The sequence below is a fragment of the Corvus brachyrhynchos genome, unplaced genomic scaffold, assembly GCF_000691975.1.
Source record: "Corvus brachyrhynchos isolate BGI_N302 unplaced genomic scaffold, ASM69197v1 scaffold363, whole genome shotgun sequence".
Lineage (NCBI taxonomy): Eukaryota > Metazoa > Chordata > Aves > Passeriformes > Corvidae > Corvus > Corvus brachyrhynchos.
The window spans coordinates 1,797,826-1,816,618 of NW_008237404.1; the positions used below are offsets into that span (position 1 = coordinate 1,797,826).

The 18,793-nt window shown below is 40.5% G+C and overlaps 1 protein-coding gene across 1 annotated transcript in view; it reads left to right on the forward strand.

Moving 5' to 3' along the window:
* Positions 1-291: 291 nt before the first annotated feature.
* CRYL1 (crystallin lambda 1) overlaps positions 292-18,793 on the forward strand; it is a 55,461-nt gene continuing 36,959 nt past the window's right edge. Inside the window, exons 1-2 of the mRNA XM_008630993.2 lie at positions 292-420; positions 6,799-6,925. Of these exons, the coding sequence (XP_008629215.1) occupies positions 338-420; positions 6,799-6,925 (210 nt within the window). The 5' untranslated portion in view covers positions 292-337. The remainder of the gene's footprint in view (positions 421-6,798; positions 6,926-18,793) is intronic.

Below are 18,793 nucleotides of genomic sequence, written 5' to 3' on the forward strand. Positions count from 1 at the left end.
TATCCTGCTCCTATCCTATCCTATCCTATCCTATCCTATCCTATCCTATCCTGCTCTCCTTTTTCTGTTTTGTTTTGGGTTTTTTCTTCCCCATTTTTTTCCTTCCAGCTTTCAGAGAAGTTGCTATACACAGCCAGCAAAAGGTATTTCTGCTAGAGAGATTTGCTTCTCATCAATTTGTAAATGATCTTTTTTATCAAATATCGAAGAGTCCAAGCTCTGTTTTCATTTTTGTGATGCTTTCAAGACCTCCTTCCCCCTATTAAATGCTGGTTTATTAGTTGGCTGATATTTATTTCTTTTTCTTTTCAGTGGACTCATTGGTTGCAGCTGGGCCATGGTGTTTGCTGCTGGAGGCTTCAAAGTGAAACTTTATGATATTGCGCAACAGCAGCTAACAAGTGCACTGGAAAATATTCGGTAGGTCACCTGACTTGAAATAACTGGGGTTGGAATGAAACTGTGGGTTTTTTGTAATTATGAACGAATAGCCATATCTTGTTATTTCAGGGAGCACAGATTTTAGGCTCTGAAGAAGGCTTTAAATTAGAAGTACAGGTCCTGTTAAGGTCAGAAGGACTGTGCTTCCAAGTGTCACTGACACTTCTGAAGGGAAATTTAATTTTTAAGTTATTCAAGAGCTTAAGTTTAAATTCAATTTTTTAAAATAATACTTACCACCATTAGGTTATTTATAGGCTAGCTTTAAAATATATGAACATAAGACTTTTTACGCAGAGAGGCAACAAAGACTCTTTCAAAGTGGAGGTGGGTTAAGGTGGATTGCTGAGAAGGCCTGCTACAATGATTAGTATTTTATAACTAGTTTTTAAACTTTAAAACTGATATTTTTGAGTCCTAGAACAGGTTGCTAGTGTCATTTGATCAGCTATAGTTAAAGTGGAGAGCATCTTTAGGAGTGCCGGTTTGAGGGTGTGAACGTAAGATCACTCTCACTGGTTGAGGCCAGCAGGCCTCCAGCCCTCTTCTGTTGCCGTGCTGTGGCTAAAGCCTCGTGCTTTTCACACTACAAGAGTTACAAGTTCATGTCCTGGCTGCTCTCCTCCCCCAGCCTTCAATGCCAACAAGTTAATTATCTATTCAGTCACTCTTAATTACATTTGTTCCGAGTATTTCTCTAACCTTCCCTTGAGCTGATACAAATCCTTTTGTGGCCTCCTTGCCAAAGGACTTTGTGTTCTGCAGGTTTACTGCTTGCTGCGTGAAGAGGCATTCCCTTGTGTTTGTTTAGAACCTGGCTCCTAAGTTGCTTTGATTGACCCCTGGTTCTTCTGTTAGAAGGAAGATGTCTAACTGGTCCTATGCACCCTCTTCTTACTGGGCCTGGAAATACAGCTTTTATCTGCCTGTGAGAGAGGGTGAAAGTGCATTTATAAAGTGGTTCTGTACACAACCTTATGTTGCTGTATCGGCATTTAATGCTGAACTTCAGATGACTTCACAATTAGCATCAACCTAAATGCATCAGCTCTTCCTTCATGATGCCTTGGAGTGACATATGTCAGCTTGTGTGTCAGCTGTGTGGGGTGTAAGGTTGTGGTTGTTTCAGGTTGCACCTGAAAAAAGGTTGTGGTGTGTTGCATCCTAATTGCTTTCTGTAACAAGGCTTAAAGCAAATAGGAATGACTTCAGGAAGCCCTTGTAGGTCATGTCAGTTGTCAGAGTTCAGAAGTTAAACAGTATGTGATGTCTAGTGAGATTTGCTGAAAAAGCCTTGATAGCAAAAGAATGGGAAAATCTGTTTTTTGGGGGTTTTTTTGTTTTTTTAAATTTTTTTTCCCCTTTCCAGGTGGGTGTTAGACCAAACATCTGAATTGCATCACCTAGATGACACAAACTTTTGGTTTTTTTCAGAGTTGCTGTCATAGTGGTAGCCACGATGAGATTCTGGATTATTAGGTGGCAGTTTTGTAGTGTTCATTACTAAAGCCAGCACTTGCCCCACATTTTTTCTTTTTCTGATAGCAAGATGAGGATTTTAGCCTTCCAAGGTTTTCAGCTTGAAAACATGAAGCATAGAATGTCATTTGTAATAGGATAGAGTGCCATTTGATTGGGTCTGTACTGTCCTATGCCTGCATGTGTTCTCCTATAGGAGTGCACAGAATCACCGAATGGGTAATGTTGGAAGGGAACACTGGAGGTCATCTAGTCCAACCTCCCTGCTCAAGCAGGGTTTCCTACAGCTCATTATATCCAGACAGCTTTTGAATAGCTCCAGGAAAGAGACCTTACAACCTTTCTGGGCAAGCTGTTCCAGTGTTTAGTTAACTTCACAGTAAAGAAGTTCTTCCTCGTGTTCAGGTGGAACTTTCTGTGTTCCAGTTTCTGCCTGTTGCCTCTTGTCCTATTGCTTGGGACCACTGAGAAGAGCCTGGATCCATTTCTTGACGCTTTCAGATACTTACAGACATTATTGAGGTCCCCTGTGTTGTCTCTTTTGAGGCTGAACAGGCCCAATTCCATCAGCCTTTCCTTGTAAGAGAGATGCTCCAGTACCTTAATCATCTTCGTAGCCCTCTGCTGGACCCCCTCCAGGAACTCTGTGTCTTTCTTGTACTGAGGAGCCCAGCACTGGACACAGCATTCCAGATGTGCCTCACCCACTGGGGCAGAGTAGAGGAGCAGGATCTCCTCCCTCGACCTGCTGGCAGTGCTCTTCCTAATGCATCCCACTGGCCTTCTTGGCCACAAGGACACACTGCTGGCTCATGGACAGCTTGTTGTCCGCCAGGACCCCCAGGTCTTTCTCCACAGAGCTGCTTTCCAGCAGGTCAGCCCCCAGCCTGTGCTGGTGCCTGGGGTTATTCCTCCCCAGGTGCAGGACACTGCAGTGGCCCTTGTTGAATTTCAGAGAGTTCCTCTCTGCCCATCTCTCCAACCTGTCAAGGTCATTCTGAAGGGCTGCACAGGCCTCTGGGGTACCAGCCACTCCTCCCAGCTTTGTGTCATCGGTGAACTTGCTGAGGAGGCATCTGCCCCTTCATCCAAGTCATTGATAAGTTCAAGGCAAGTTCAGTTGAGTTCAAGGCAGGTTTTGCCTTTTACATAAGATGTTCTTAACTTATAATTAACTTGTGTATTTTGGCTGTTGTAGCACTCTAGTTAAAAAGCCTAGTTCCAGGAAAACATCGTTTTTGTGACAAGAACATGAGCTATGCAGTTTCTTCAACCACTGTTGATAAATTTTGAAATAATAAGAATTAGAAAAACAGGTAGTATCCTATTCCTGAAAGTAGTCCTGAAACATGGGATGCAGAAATGTTTTAGTGCATGCTGCTTTGCCAAAAATAAATTTGTAATTCTTGTAGTATGTAAACTTTTTCAAGTAGTTACTGTGCTATTGTTCTAAACATAATTATGCTGCTGATAAAGATTGATTAATTAGTAGGCTTGCTGGCTTAGTCTTCCAGTCTGTCTTATATATTGCTGTGTTGTGTTGGTACTGTATATATATCAAGGGCAAAATGCAGCTTGGCTTAGGTCTTCCTTGATAGTTTTATATATCTCCTTTGAGGGGAGAACTTCTAACTAGATGATTCTTTCCAGAACATAGTTTGATACTGAGTGCCTGATGCTGGCACATCAAGCTTGTGCTAAATCATACGTTTGATTCTACCTTTTGATTTTATGTCTGCCCACCCACCACCCCCAAAAGTGCAATTAACTAGCTCGGCAAAACTGTTTCATTTGCAGAACTAACTAGAGAAAGTATTGATAGGCTTTGGAAGGGGGTAGATTCTGTCTTTACAAAGGTTCTGTCTGACTGTTCCGGAGTTGAAAACACCTCCAAAAGGAAATGTTGTCTTTTCACCTCATTCCTGCATGGTAGCGAGTCCCCTGGGCGGCTAGGGGGATTTCAGTAAGAGTGATTTGTGTAATTACTAAAGCTGTGTTTTGAGAACAGGTATGGTGCTCACATTTGCCTGGTACGCAGAGTAACAGGTTGTCCAAGGAGTCAGTGTTATTTCCTTTCCTGAAAGCTTTCAAGCTTGGCAAAAACCTACTTGGTCTGTTCTGTCTCAGGCTAAATATGTGGGACTGGTGTTGTTTTGGTTTGTTGCTTTCCCCATGCTGACTACCCTCTCATTTATCAGACAGCATTAGTGGTAGTGCTATGACTGGTGAATGGTTCTCGTCTTTGGGTAACAGTGGCTGGCTGAACCTGTGAAGAACAGGATTGGTGTTTTCTTCCTTCCCTTTTTGTTAGTGTGGGCAATATGGTTGTGATTAAGTGGTCTTAATTCTAGTAAGTATTTTCTTGTTGCAACAGTGTGTGCTGAATACGACAACTGCCCAGTAGTAGCTGTGGATAAAGGTGAGGCAAGTGGGGTGTGAACAAGGTGAGTTTTTAGCATTGCCTTCAGGGTCCTTCTGTAAAGACTCTTAGAGTAGAATTTGTAACCACAAGCATTCCAGGCATTTTATGTGATTGGGAGTGTTCCCATAGATTGGATGCCTTATCCTGAAGCAAATACTAGCCCAATTCCCAGAATAGCATTGACATGGGCAGACATGTACAACAGTAAAACTCTGGAGGTAGATGAAGCTCAAAAAGGAAGTAGTATTTCCTTAAGGATGTGAATTCTTCATTCTTCAAAGACCTTACAGGTATTGAGTGAAGCTCTCTGAGCTGCACAAACAATACAGCTGCAGAGTGAAGCCCTGTGTGCTATGAACATGGCTGCAATGACCCCCTCAGACTGGGGTCATCGGAGGGATGATCCCCCAAAAATTTAGGCTGCCTTCATTAAAAAATCATCCAGTAGAGGTCAGTGGTGCACTGCTGTGTGTACAAACCTTTGTGCCTTAATATGTGATAAGTATCAGGGAACATTGGTTTCCCATAGTTCTGTAGCAATGTAATACCCCAGGGGAACATAAGGATGGTTTAGTGTGTGAAAGACTTAAAATTTATTTGTGGAACAAAACAATCAGAATGTCAATAAGTAGATTGGCAAAGGGTGTGAAAGATGAAAATTTTCCAGGAGGGAATGCCAAAATTGAAGTAATGCACATAATTCCTACTCCATGCTTCAACTGATTTAAATACATGGCTAACATGAAGATTGGTTATGATAACAGGAACATTTTTTGTTAGGAGTAAAAAAAATCAATCCAGCCTCAAGTTCCAAAGATGAAGATGATAGTTTTGAAGGTTAACTAAGAAATGGTATTCTCAGTGCACAGTGTATTCTTAATGGTTTATGACAGAAAAGCAGAAATGCAGAATGGTTATCACTGACAGAGGAGGAAAGATATGAAACAGGAGATGGGTGCTGCAAGCTTCTGTGAGAGCTTGGGGAAGAAAAATAGAAGCTAGATCTCTTAGTCTGACTCTAGCTCTTTTGAATCCCTCAGTCACCAATCATGTACTGTCATTTTGGGGAACCTGGGAGGATGAGACAAATGTAGTATTGCAATGAGAGTGAACAAAGAATGAAGGAAGTAATTCTGATATGATCTCTTCAAATGTAACTTTTTGTGTGTGTGTTTTTAGTTTGGTTTGGGGTTTTTTTAAGCAATATATGTAGCATGCGAGCAGGAGTATGCTGGATTTGGGCAAGAGCACCTGGGAAATGAACTTCTAATAAATGGACTGTTAAGACCTTTTGAATTACTTATCTTGCCTCACAGGGTGTGAGGGAGCCAGAAGTTTGGATATGCTATCTTAGGGCACCTGTTTCTTTACAGATGAAACACTGGCACCTTTAGTGCTAGAAACCTTAAGTGTTGAATGAAGTTTCTGCCCAGCATGCTGTGGTATATATTCCCTCTGAGCTTGGGAAAGGGAGCTGAAGATTTCTGTTTCCTATTGATTGCCATAGATTGCTTAAGAAGTAGAAATCTGTGCTTTTCACCCATCCATTTGCTGTGTCATTAAGTTGATAGGAAGAATAAAGGATTTTTTTTTTCCTGCTGCTACTCATTAGCTCAATTTCCTCATGTCTTCATGAGGATGAACAGCTTTTGCTGACTAATAACCAAAGGCTCGGAGGAGTTCTGGCTTGATGAAACTGATGAAAACTGAACAGATTTAACCATGATAAGGACTACATCAAAGAGCTTCAGGTTGATTGTGATCAGACAGTTTAATCCCACCTAATTTCTGTGGCCATTGTTCCTCTAAGTCGCTTATAATGGTTTTGAAAAATGGCTTGCTTATTCTGGATGTTCGAGGGCTTCAACCTATAGAGACCTTTTCTGAGAAAATGGCATGTCCAGTCCCAGCCGTGGTGTGTACTTGAGCATTCATTTCAAGTTTAGTAACTACTTGAATTTTTTGACACTTGGTCTGTAGGCATTAAAAAAGCCCCAAAATGTAGTGGCATGGGGTTTTTAGGAAGGAGTCTTGGCTATATCACATGTGTTTATTTATCTCTATACTGGTAAAAATCTGTTTCTACAGCGAGGCTGTGTAACAAAAGAGCTGTTCGTAAAATTAGATGAAGTATATTAAAGGCACCTTGCTTCCCATTAAATATGAGCAGGAAAAAACTCTTGCTGATTGTGCACCAGTTAAAACAAGTTTGAAGTGGTGACAGTCTTGCATCTAGGAGTAGATCTTAGATGTCTGCTTGAAGAGAAGAAAAACCTCTAATAAGATGGGGGAGGAAGGAGAAATGACTGAAATTAACCTTTGTGTTTTTGAATATAGATGTGTGCAGTGGCATGGCAAATATTATAGTACATGGTTTGTAAATAGGGTTTTTCAAATAATTGATAGTGGCTTAACAGTGATAAAGTGTTTAAATGTGTCTATGTTGTTTCTGTCAGCAAACAAATGAAAGAGACGGAGAAGTCGGGATTCCTGAAAGGAGCTTTGAGTGCGGAGCAGCAGTTGGCTCTCATTAGCGTTTGTACAGACCTGAAGGCAGCAGTAGAGGGTGCTACTTTCATTCAGGTAAGCAAAGATTTGCCAGCTCCAACTCCTAGCAAACAGTTTAGAAAGATGATCAAAAGCTGAGCCATGCAATAGGTGGGCACTGCAGAGTTCAACATCCTGACCTCATAAAGATACAGTCGTGCTTGTTAAAGTTCTTTCTAGCCTGGTATCCTGATGTGGGAGATCATGCTTCTGTGTAGAATTTCCTACACTAGATTCCTTGCAAGTTTATTCTGAGTTATGGGGGGAGAGGCTGGCAGCTACGCTGAGAGGGAATTGCTGACCTCCATGTATAGTAACAACTGTACCTGTTAGAAAGATGAATGTGAGGTGAAGGTGGGCAGGAGATTCTTTGGGGACAGATTATCTCTTAGGGAGCACCACACATTCTAGAGCTGGGTCTAAAATGTGTTTTTTCCTTTCCAGGTACCCAGTGAAGGCAGGGAGTATGACATATGGGTTGGCTGTTCTGACTGTGAGGGAGTGCTGTAGCGAAACACAGCTATCCTGGAGTATTAGAGTATTAAAACCAGGGTTGATACATAGGTTTGGAATCTGTGCTGCTAAGTAAAATTTGAATGGGGAACAAGCTAAACTGCTAGATAGTTTGTGGGTGCTTAATTATTAATATGCTCACTGGATTGGATGTAGTGCAGAGAATAGGCTAATCTGGGACCATTTCTGGGATAAAGTATGGATGAATTTTCATTAGGATTGGCATCTTCTACCCTACGTGGCTCCCCAGTATTATTCCAGTGTTGTACCATTAGCTGTCTCTACATGTATTTGTGTTGCACTCAAGAGTTTACAACTTACACTGCATCAGGCTGTAAATTCCCACAGTCTGATTAGCTGCAGCACAACCCTAATAACAAATCAAACTGAAAGAGGACAGACTTTCAGACCTTTTATTCCTCCCAATTTGGTGAAGTGAGGAGGAGAGAATGGGAGGCAGGGCAAAGCCTCACACAGAAGTCAAGGTGTGAATGTACTCTAGATTTTTACAGTGGTACACTCTTTTGTGTTCACTTCCTTTTCTTCATGGCATGAAACTATACATTGTCACCCTCAGTATCTTACTCTTTCATCGCTAATGAGCTCAGAACTTGTTAGTTCATAGTATTGTGTTCATGCATGTATTGCCTCCTTCTGCTGAGTTTAATTTGCAAATTTATTGTCTAGTCACTCAGTCTTGTAAAGTCCTTCTGCAAATGTTTGTGGTTATAATAATGATGGCCAACTTAAATTTCATGAGCTAACTTTCAGGTCATTTATGAATGGATGTAACAAAGGGCACAGCTATCTGTGAAACAGCACTGGCCAGCCTTTCCAGTGAGTAAGAACTGACCGTTCTTCCTACCTTCTTCTTCTGAAAGCTGCTGCCTTGTTTCCAGTATTCTCATAGTTCTGCTTGTTTCCTTTGCTCTTTCAAGCATTTCTTACTACCTGGTATGTCTATATAGCGTCTCTACTTTCTCCGTATGCTACCGGTAAGGATCTGATCATTCTTAGTGCCAGCTTTGTATCTCTTTAGCATTCTGACTTCTATTTTACCATCTTCTTTTGAACATAGCTGTGATGGAATTCTTGGGTCTTGTTGCTCTGGCAGGCATTTCAAGTTTTGGTATGCTATTGGTCCTGTTAGAGAGGGTCTTTGGCAAAATCTTAAGATTTTTGAGCAAGGTCTTGCATGCCATGTCAGATTAAATTGAGGGCTGCATCCTTCCCCACCACTATCAGTTCATCTACGAAATGGGCATTGGGCAAATGTTGCAAAATCAAAGTAATTTTATGTTGGAAGGAACCTGTGGAAGTCATCTGGCCCAACCCATTGCAGAGCCAACTTGCATCAACTTGCGCAGAATTCTTGCAGCTGAGTTTTGGATAAACACTTCTGGTCTCTTTGGGTAACTTGTTACAATGTTTGATTACTGTAATTGTGCAACTTTTCCCTAATATCTAGTTGAAGTCTCTTCTTGCAACTTCAGTCTCTTGCCTTCTGTTCTATCGGCCTGCACCTCAGAGAATCAGTGTGTTCCTTTCAGGTAGCTGAAGGCAGCAGTGTTGTGTTGATAGTCTCCAAACAGCAACAATGTACCTGGGATAACTCCAGCTTTCTGCTGCTATTTTATGTTCCCTTAGCCCTTCTGATGTCTCTAAACATGTAGTTGTTTAGTATATAAATAAAAATAAATGAAATGGCTGCAGTATGCCCATGGATAACAAGTCAAATGTGTGAAACATGGTTGGCACTATTTGTATCAACTCTCCAAACTATACCATTAAAGTTTGGTTTGATTCAAACTGTTAACAAATGCATAGTGGAATTGGGCAGGCAACTTATTTGAAATAGACTTTAATTTTCTCTTGAAAGAAGGGTGGTGGAATAGAATGGAACAATCTTAATTCTAGGCTCACAGCCTTATTTCAGCACTGAGCAGACTACATTATGGCTGAACCATATTAAATTTAAGAAACGCTGCTTTAGGACAGCTTTGAACCTGGAAGGACAAAATGTACTAATTGTAACTTGTGAGTACAAGTGTTCTGACTTTTAGTTACTTAAAAAATAAAATACTAGTTGCATTTATGTTAGTTGAATATAGAGAATTCAATTTTCATGCTTAATTATATAACCTACTGATTATCTTATTTGAAAATTTTCATGAGAATTGCATTTCTTTACCCTGGATTTCAGTTGGTTAAATCTTAACTTCTTTTCAAATTCGGCCTTTATAGAATAAGTCCACTTAAAGCTTTAAAAAACTTCTTGATGTTTGCCGTCCGTGAGTAAATTCTTCAGACGGTTGCCTTCTATGTAATTTTCATAGGATGTAACTTAAAACAGGTGGGATAAAGTAGTAAAAAGTGGAACTTCCTAAGTTATATCAGTGAAGATATAAACGGGAAAAAGATGCAAGAAATAATTAGGAGGACTGAGAAGAAAATTCATAAAAGTAATGTCATGAACCTTTTAAAAGGTTATATATTTTCTCTCCTGAGCATTTTCATGAAGTAACTTGTCTTGAGTAGTGTGCTTTGCATCAACTTCAGAAGGAAAGCAGTCCATGTTTTGCTCTCAACCTGAGTATTCATGCAGGTTCACTTCTCAGAACTTTCCTGTGCTAGTTGGAGTCGTAACCTGTAGCATGTAGGTGAATGTACACTGCAAGTTTTTATATCACTAGAAGCTTTAATTCTGAAATAACTTTTCCATTAGCTGAAAACTCCATGGAGATAAATTAATGGATATGTTTGTACTATTATGTCCCTGTCATGGGCTATCATGGATGAGTTAAATGTTTCTTACTGTTGTGCTCTTAGCTTTCCTGCATAAATAGATGATGACTTTTGTCTTCTATCCTTGTGTGACTATTAGGTATTGAACATCTTAGTACTCCTTTGAATATTAAAACCAGGTTTGAGTGGAAATGTGTCTAGTTCATAAATAATATATTGAATAGTGATGCCTTAAGAGACCTCCTAGAAACAGAGACTTGACAGGAGTAAGGGAATAAAGGTAGTAGGTATTTATTTGAAAGGCCTCCAAAGGTACCCCCTGGGGAGCCAGAGGCTACTGCCAAAATGGACCCCAAGATGGATAACCGGTCACAAGTTCTTCACTCTTTTATAGGTTTGGTTCATTTGCATAGCAGGGTTAATTCTCCTGTTAAAGCTTCAGTTTTCCCCTCAGCTTACTCACCCTTAGCGGCTCTTTGGTTTATATTTTTGGGCCTAGGACAGCCTAAGTGTCCTTGAAGAGCAGGCCCAGAGAGGCTTTGTTATGTCTACCTAGCACAAGAGCAGAAATTAACAGGCTACAAGAAACTTTCAGAGTTACACACTAAACAGTACAGAATTTGAAAAATATAAAAGTTAAAACCTAAGGCATCAACAGAAGTCAGTGCAGCACCTGTATGATCTCTTACCACAACACTAGTAAAATAAAGCCAGAGCTTTTTAAATTAAACGATTTACTAACTGAACAAGAGAGTTTACTAGCTGTCAGAGGAAGATAAGATGGCTAACTATTGCTAAGATCTTACTCTTGACACCTGGGCTGCTGTGTATTCTGGTGAGTTGTGAGGACTGGCTGGGCTGGTTGAAGATGGGCAGAAAAGGTGACTGAGAGGTGATCTCTGAACCCATCTGTTGTGCTGTGGCATTGAACAGAGCAGACTGGGCAAAGGGATGAAGTTAAAGCTTTTAACTTTCACCCTGTGTTCTTGAAGTATTTATCCTTTTTACTTTTAAAAGAACACTGCCTAAAAGCCTTAGAACAGTATCTTCATTCCTGCCCACCCCTTTAAAAAGAGAGGGTGTTCTGCCCCCTCTCCTCCTTCCCCCCTTACACCTGCAGACAGACTGTGAAGCTTGTGATAACGACACTGATAGATCTTCAACCCGGTATCTTTTAGATCTTGCTGGCTCCTTTATCTTTTCCAGTTAGACATATTTTTTAAAAACAGTGTTAACAGCTTTCAAAAAGTCTGGTTGTGCCTCAGGGTGCAAAACCAGCATTGACTCCGGAGCTTTGACAACAGGTGTCTTGTGTCTCTGGTCATAAAAATTAGTCTTTGACTGTCTGTTACCGGTTTCTACTCATAGCTTTTGTTTGTCTTTCCTGACGGCTTTCAAGAACCCTTTTGCTTCTGGGGATGAGGGAATGTCTGCAGGCAGTGGGTGAAGATGTCTTCAGCTGCCCTGTGCTCACAGGCTAGAAGACCATACTGGTTTGGAGGCTCTGTTAGTCGCATACCTCTGTAAAAACAAAACTGCTGGCAGGCAGAGTGTACAAGCATTGCAGTAACATGGCTTCTTCTGAATTGAGCCCTGGACAGACAAACATGGGTCTGTTTGCTCTCAGCTGGGCAAATATAACCTTAGGCCTGGTTTTACCCTACTGAGCTTAAACACTGGCCTGAGGCACCAGGAATTTTCTTTTGGCTTTTGAGGGAACAGGTTTTAAGCATGTGACCTGACTTGCTGTCTTTGTAGTTGTTTTGAGAAAATTCCTTCTAATTTTAAAGATTGAAATGGTCGGATCTTAAAGACTTGCTGTAAAATGTTTCATGAAGTCGTGTCTGAGTTGAACTGAAAGATGATGTTTAGGTAAACAGCTTGCCAGTGTCACTGCAGTGGAGCTGCTGCTGAATGGACTTACATCCTTCCAAATTTTCTGACATTCATTTCCCATCTATTCTGTGCATATAACAGCTGGTGTCATCTGCCATTACAGTCTTGAATAAGGTTTTGGTCCCTGTTTCAGGAGGTTGTCATTGCCAAGACTGTCATCCTGCCCAACAACAAATCTTGCTCTTCAGGTTCTCTTCCACTGCTCCCTGGTGCCTTTTCTGGGGCGGTATTGTGTCTCCATTGCCTTTCCTATATCACTCCCTGTTTTTCAGGGTGGATGGGGTCAGGGTAGAAGAAAACAGAGAAAATCTAGTTCTTTGGGAGAAGATATGGGGAGGAGGATGTCACTCAACCTGTTTGAGATCTTACTGCCCTTTCCTGAGGGAACAAAAAGGATCTTCATCTGTAGCAGCCTGATCGACTTGTCTGTCTGTCTTTTGAAAGTTTTGTAGGATATGTGAACATCATGGAAAAAGGTGGATCTTTTCATGCCATGATACTAACAGGAGATGAAGCAAAACTTGTCTTCATTTGCTGTATTTGTTTTAAATAAAAAACCAGCCAAAAAGCCCTTCACAGAACCCCCCAAACCCTCCCAAATCTGCAAGTTTGATTTTAGAAAATGTAGTTCTGAAAACTAGTACCTCCGCAAATCCTGCTTTTTTCTACTAAAGGTTGAACAGACACTTGTAATTCAGTCACTTACCCTGAACAGTATAAAATGACAGTAACTTGATATTTTTATTGCTCAGATTCTTTAACAGAGTATGTTTATGAAACGTAGGAAAGTACAAAATGTTTCCATCCAAGTGCTGGATTTCACCTCAGTGTTGTTTACTTGCACAGTATCATGTGGTCAGCAGTCTTTCATGTCACTCAAGAGGTACTGATTTATGAAGCATCAGATTTCACACTTGTATGAGCTCATTTGTTTAAGACAAATAAGAAGTTATCACTCTAGATCTAAAGTGATTTATTGTCCTAAATTATTATTTTTTAAAATTAGATTACCTGAAAATGCTGGTGCTTTAACTGATGCTTTTACAGTGAGCTTCCTCATCTACTGATGAGACCAAAGGCAGGCAGGATCAGTCATACCTAGACAGCTGTCTGTCAAAAATGTGTTAACCTGTTCTTAAAATTCTCTTGTGGTGTGATTCTTCTCCTCCCACGTTTAGCATTTTGCTCCAGTCCATACATAACCCACAGAAAGTCTGTAACTGAAGCCCTGGGATGTGAAGCTCACATGCCTGTATTTTATTCATCTTTTTTATAAATGTGTCACATGGTGATAATGTGTCCCTGCCATTCCTAATGGCCAGTCTGCTTTTCAATTAAGGGAGCTGCTGTCCTTATTATGCTTTCTTACCCTTGGCTTCCAGGATAGCAGTAGTTAGCAAGATAGTTCAGGTTCAAAATAAAAGTCTTGCTTGCCAAGGTTGTGTGGCTTGTTTTGGGCTAACTAGAGTCGGTTTACACCTAAGGAGGCTTTTCTTGCTGAAGATATTTTTGTTAATGATTTGGTTTTTGTTCATGGGCTTGAAACCATCTTGGAGGAAGTTGTGTACCCGCATAGTGGAATGAGTATCTGCTGTGGGAAAGGAGCAGACAGCCTGATGAGCTCCTGTTCCCCTCTGTGTATCCCACTGGGTTGGTTTTCTGCATCACATCCAAGTGTTTCAGGGGTTTTGTGGTGGTTTGTTTTGGTTTGTTTTTTTCCTTCTTCTTCCTCATTTTGACTGATCAAAATCCTGACACTGCACTGAAAGGTCTGCAACAGCCTGGGGCCTCCTTCAATAACAGCTCTGTGTGTGTCTCATCCCAAAGCCATGCAAATCTGTGTGTGCCTCCTACTCAGCTGCTGGCCCTGCTTTTATCCTCAAGGATAAAAAAGGAAAGCAACACTTTACAAAAAGAGACTGAAGTAAATATGTGTTGCCTTCACCATCTTTGAAGTTTGAAATAATGAATTTTTGTTTGTCACCTTGTCTTAATTAATGTCTTGGTATACTGTTAGATCCACATACTATCCATTCCTAAAGAGCCTCAAAATATGCATCTAAAACTATTTTTGAGGGGAGCATGATGGAAAAGTTGAAAATACTTGATTTCAAGTATTTGCATTTAAAATATGTAATGATTCTGAATTTTGTGAAATTACCAGCCCTATTCAATGTATGAAAAAAAAAAAAAATTGAGGTAAGTTCTAATGGTTAACAATAATATCAGAAGCAAAATTGATACAGTGATATAATAATTTGTTCTGATCTTATAAATACAGTTTTATGTCTCTGCTTGTTTCACTAGGTGAACTCCCAGTCTCTGCTGTCAAAATGTCACATTTTTTAATTGCAGGTGGTGTAGTTTCCCAGGTTCACGTGTGTGACTCTTGTTTACTGACTATAGTGCACTTTAGTGTCTGACATGGAATACAATAGAAAAATGCTCAAGTTTCCTTAATAGAAGGTGCACCTTCACTGTTCCAGAATGGAAATACAGACCTAAACTGTGCAGGAACAGAACAAGCTACTATGTCAACATAAAAACCTAAAGAGAAATAATAATCATTAGGACTGAAATACTAATGATAGTAGTGAGCATTTTAAATGCTCTTTTTCTTAAAATATAATTTGATGTGGATTCAATAAAATGGTGACTGAAACACAGCGGTCTGTATGCAAGATGGAGCAAATAGATGGAATCTTGCTTTGGTAACTTCAGTAACCTCAACTTTGCCAGTGATATTGGGGGAAACAGAACTGGTTCTCAAATTGTAGAGTTTAATTTGCAGAGACCTTATTTTAGCATATATACTTCTTCCAAAGAGGCTTTTACAAGAATCCTTTATTATATTATTTAGATGCAGTAAAATTCTACGGAATAGTTGTATTTGACTGTACAGTTGCTATCTATAGATAGTGATTTGAAATCTCCATTTCATTAAATTTGCAGGTCTCCTTTTCAGGGATTTTTAATGTCTGTCTTAAACAGCATTCAGGTTATATGTATAAAAATCCACAGGCCAAAGCTTTTTGTAGGTTTATGTTTATCAGGCTTTGTTTTAGAAATAAAACATTCTCAAGTGGCTTGTTAGATTGAAAATAAAACAATTATGCCTCTCTTCTCTGTGAAGTTCTTTTCCTAGTGGATTATAACTATAGAAGATAATGGAAGTGTTTGTAGAAATGTATTAGGCACCAAGCTTTCAGAAAAGCTCCTTTTCTGAGATGCAGAACTCTGTCTCTTAATGCTGTGAAGTTCTTTTTATTCCCACAAAAAGCTGGACATAATGTGGTTCCTGTTGCAGGAGTACTGACAGTCTGGGTCCAGCTTGTAGGATAGTTCTGTGCTTTGAAAGCTGCTGCTACGGCCTCATTCTGTGAGAGGAGAGAATTGCTGTCACTTGACTCTGGAAGCTGTTCTACAGGAGGCCTTAAAAATTTCAGCTGAATCACAGCACTGACAAGCTGAGGCTCCTTAAAATGCTCTAAGTTTTATATGTGTGTAAACAGAGCAGGGGCTTGTGGCATGTTTGGACATCCTCACTTATCTGCACAAGATGAGGAGCATTCTTGTTGCAGTCAAAGTAGTTATGGCTCCTAAACAGTTTACCTGCTCCTTAAAACCTTGTTGAATTTACTGGGAAAAGGGAAGTCTCAGAACTCTAGAAAATAATTTTCTACCTCAGTTATGGTTGGGCAAGGGCACAGGGTGCCCTTGCTGTAGCAGCTGCAGCATGGCAGTGAAATGGAACTCTTGGGGTTAGGTGGTACAAGATGAGGGTAGGAGGGGAATAGCTGTGGGAGGGGAATACAGTATTTCTTGCTCTCCCCTGGTGTGATTGAGGAGCCAATTGAGAGCTTATGGGTCAAGATTATCAGGACCACCAGTATGGGAGACTTTGTGGTAGACATCTGCTACAGACCACTTGACCAGGAAGAAAAGGCCTTCTTCAGAAGCTTCACATTCACAGGCCCATGTCTTCATGGTGGGGCTTCAGCAAGATCAGTATCTACTGGAGGGACAGTACAGGAGAGCACAAAGAATTCAGAAGGATTCTGGAATGCATTAATGGTAACTTCAACACAGGTGGTTGAGGAGTAGAAGAGGGGACATGTTGTGCTGGACCTCACAAACAGTGAAGAGCTGGTTGGAGATGTGAAGATCAGGGGGAAGTCTTGACTATAGTGGCCATGAGATGGTGAAGTTGAGGATCCTGGGAGGAGAAGCAAGACAAAAACTGGGGTTACAGCTCTAGACTTCACGAGAGACAACTTTGGCTTGTTGGGCCAGAATCTACTTGGAAGAATCCCATGGTATGGGATACACTCCTGGAATGAAGAGGGGTCTAGGAGAGCTCAAGACAGATTTATCTTTGCTTGCAGGAATGTATATTATCATAAATCTTCATATTAAGATTGCCAGGGAAGAAGCACTTGCTTATGTTTTGAATTTGCAGCAGACAGCATCTAGTCAGGAGGTAGGAATTCATTATTGTGCAACTGTAGCTTTCAGACTTCTTTATTCAGCAATTCCTTATGCTGGTGACTACCATCAGACTCCATACTCGTTATTGGGAAAGCTTGATGCTGCTCTGTGTGACAGCGTCTCCAGATGATGTTACGGAAAGTGGCTTGCTTGTTGCTGACTGGTTGCTAATCTTTGACCTTCTGCATGCTAGTCTAAGTATCTGGCTTTCATCTTATACTGCCATCTTATGCTGCTTGTGTAGGATGTTTACTTATTTTAGGACCGTACCACTGTGTTGCAGGACTTTGCTTCAGGCCATATTCTGTTCCTTTTGCCTCCCAGTACTAATAAGTTGCTCAGCAGCAATTCTCATTGATAGTATAAGGAAAAGGTATTTTGCAAGGTAGTGTTTTGGGGAGTGTTTTTCTAGAAGGTACAGAGGATTTGCTACCTTGGCATGTTTGAGAATGGATGGGAAGAATCTGGGTAGATGCCAGCATTTAAATATAGGAAAATGAAGTTGTGCATTTAGATGAGCATGGATGCATGTGGGAGCACAGATGGTGGATAGCATGGTGAGAAAGGCCTATGCAAAAACACAGAGACACTGGATTTAAACAGATAAAACTCACTGACTCTCCATGTGAGACTTGATTTAAACAGATAAAACTCACTGGCTTTCCTGGCATTTCAGGGGTTGTGTCATGTGAGTGCAGCTTCTTGATTAGGGGCAACTAGACCTCAATCACCATGTGGTATATCAGTTAGCTAGGGAGGGAGTCTAGCATATATTTATCTTGCGGAGCTCTTTAAGAGTTCATAAAGTGGTTCAAGTAGCTGCTGTATGTTCTCTGAACATATATTTGGATAGTGTAATTCCTATTACCTTTAAGCCTTTAATTCAATACAACACTTCCAGGAGATGGGTTTTAAAAATTAACAGCTGTCGTGTTTTGATCGGGCTGTTAAGAGATGTCTAATAAAGTTTAAATTGGAAGTCAGATTTATAGCAACCTTGTTTAGGTGACCAGGCCTTGGAATAAAGGTGTACTGTTCACTGCAAATGAGAAGTATGATCTTCCCTAAGAAAAGGGCACAGAAATATACAGTGTCACTTAAAATGCGTAGTGGTGCATGCTAACCTTTTTGCACTGATTCTTTGAGAGAAGCTGTGGTAGCTTTAAACCTATATCTTATCTGCTCTCTGTTTGATCTTCTCTTTCTCAGGGTAAACAGAATCGCTTCAGACCTCTCCAGGCTCCATAACTGACAGCAAGTGAGGTTCCTGTTTAATGGATTGTTTAGATCTTAATTTTCCCCCTGTTCTTCAGGGAATTGGTGTCTCTGAGAATATAATTGCATGCTTGAGAACAGAAACTTTATTGCAGTGGTCCAACAACCTGAATACAATTGTGACACTATACAAGAAACTCCAAGCAAATGGCCCATTCAGAAACCTTATGTAACCGTGGCAGGTTTGAGTTTCCAGCAGATTTGAGTTTGCCTTTTTGATTATCATCTGATGTGAGAGCAGGCTTAGAGTTTCAAGTTCACAAACCTATTCAGAGCAGCTCTTTTATTAGCTTGAACAGTATCTGCAGAGTTCTCGTCATCTTTGGCTTCACTAAAAGAAACTATTTAAACCTAACCAACAAGCAGGGATTCTGGAACTATGAGCAGAGTATCATTTTGTTTTGATAAGGCCGTCTAATACTTTGGGCTCTATCTGGAGTTCTTAAATGACCCTGTTTGTCTCTTCTGCATCATGGAACCTTTAGTACTGTTCCATGCAACTTATTTTTTAAGTCTTCAAATTACTTTTAACCCATTTATTGGTTTAAAAACTCTGGCCCCGGGCCTTCCCTGCCACAGAGTCTGTCTGAAGCTGCAGATACTAAACGTAAATTTTGGATTATGTTAAATGGGTAGCCTTTTTTCCTAACCCTGCCATGTATCGTTCAGCATAACAGGAGGGACAGAACAAAGTACTGACAAGTGAGAGAAAGTTAGAGTTAGAAAAGTGCAGATATTTTCAGTGTGTTTTAAGGGAAAAGCTGAGGTTTTGCAGCGTTGGGATCCTGTTTGGATTTTTTTTAACTCTTCCAAAAACCCTAGAAAACAAGCTGGCCTTGTTCCTCCATTTTCTTCTTGAAGACCAAAGACTTTTCTGTTGCTTGTGGGATCCACTGTAGTTATTATCCCATGTCTTTCTCCTCCCAGACTGGTGGATCTTTGCATGCTCTCCTTCAGGCAGAAGGATATAACTTTGGAAATCTAATG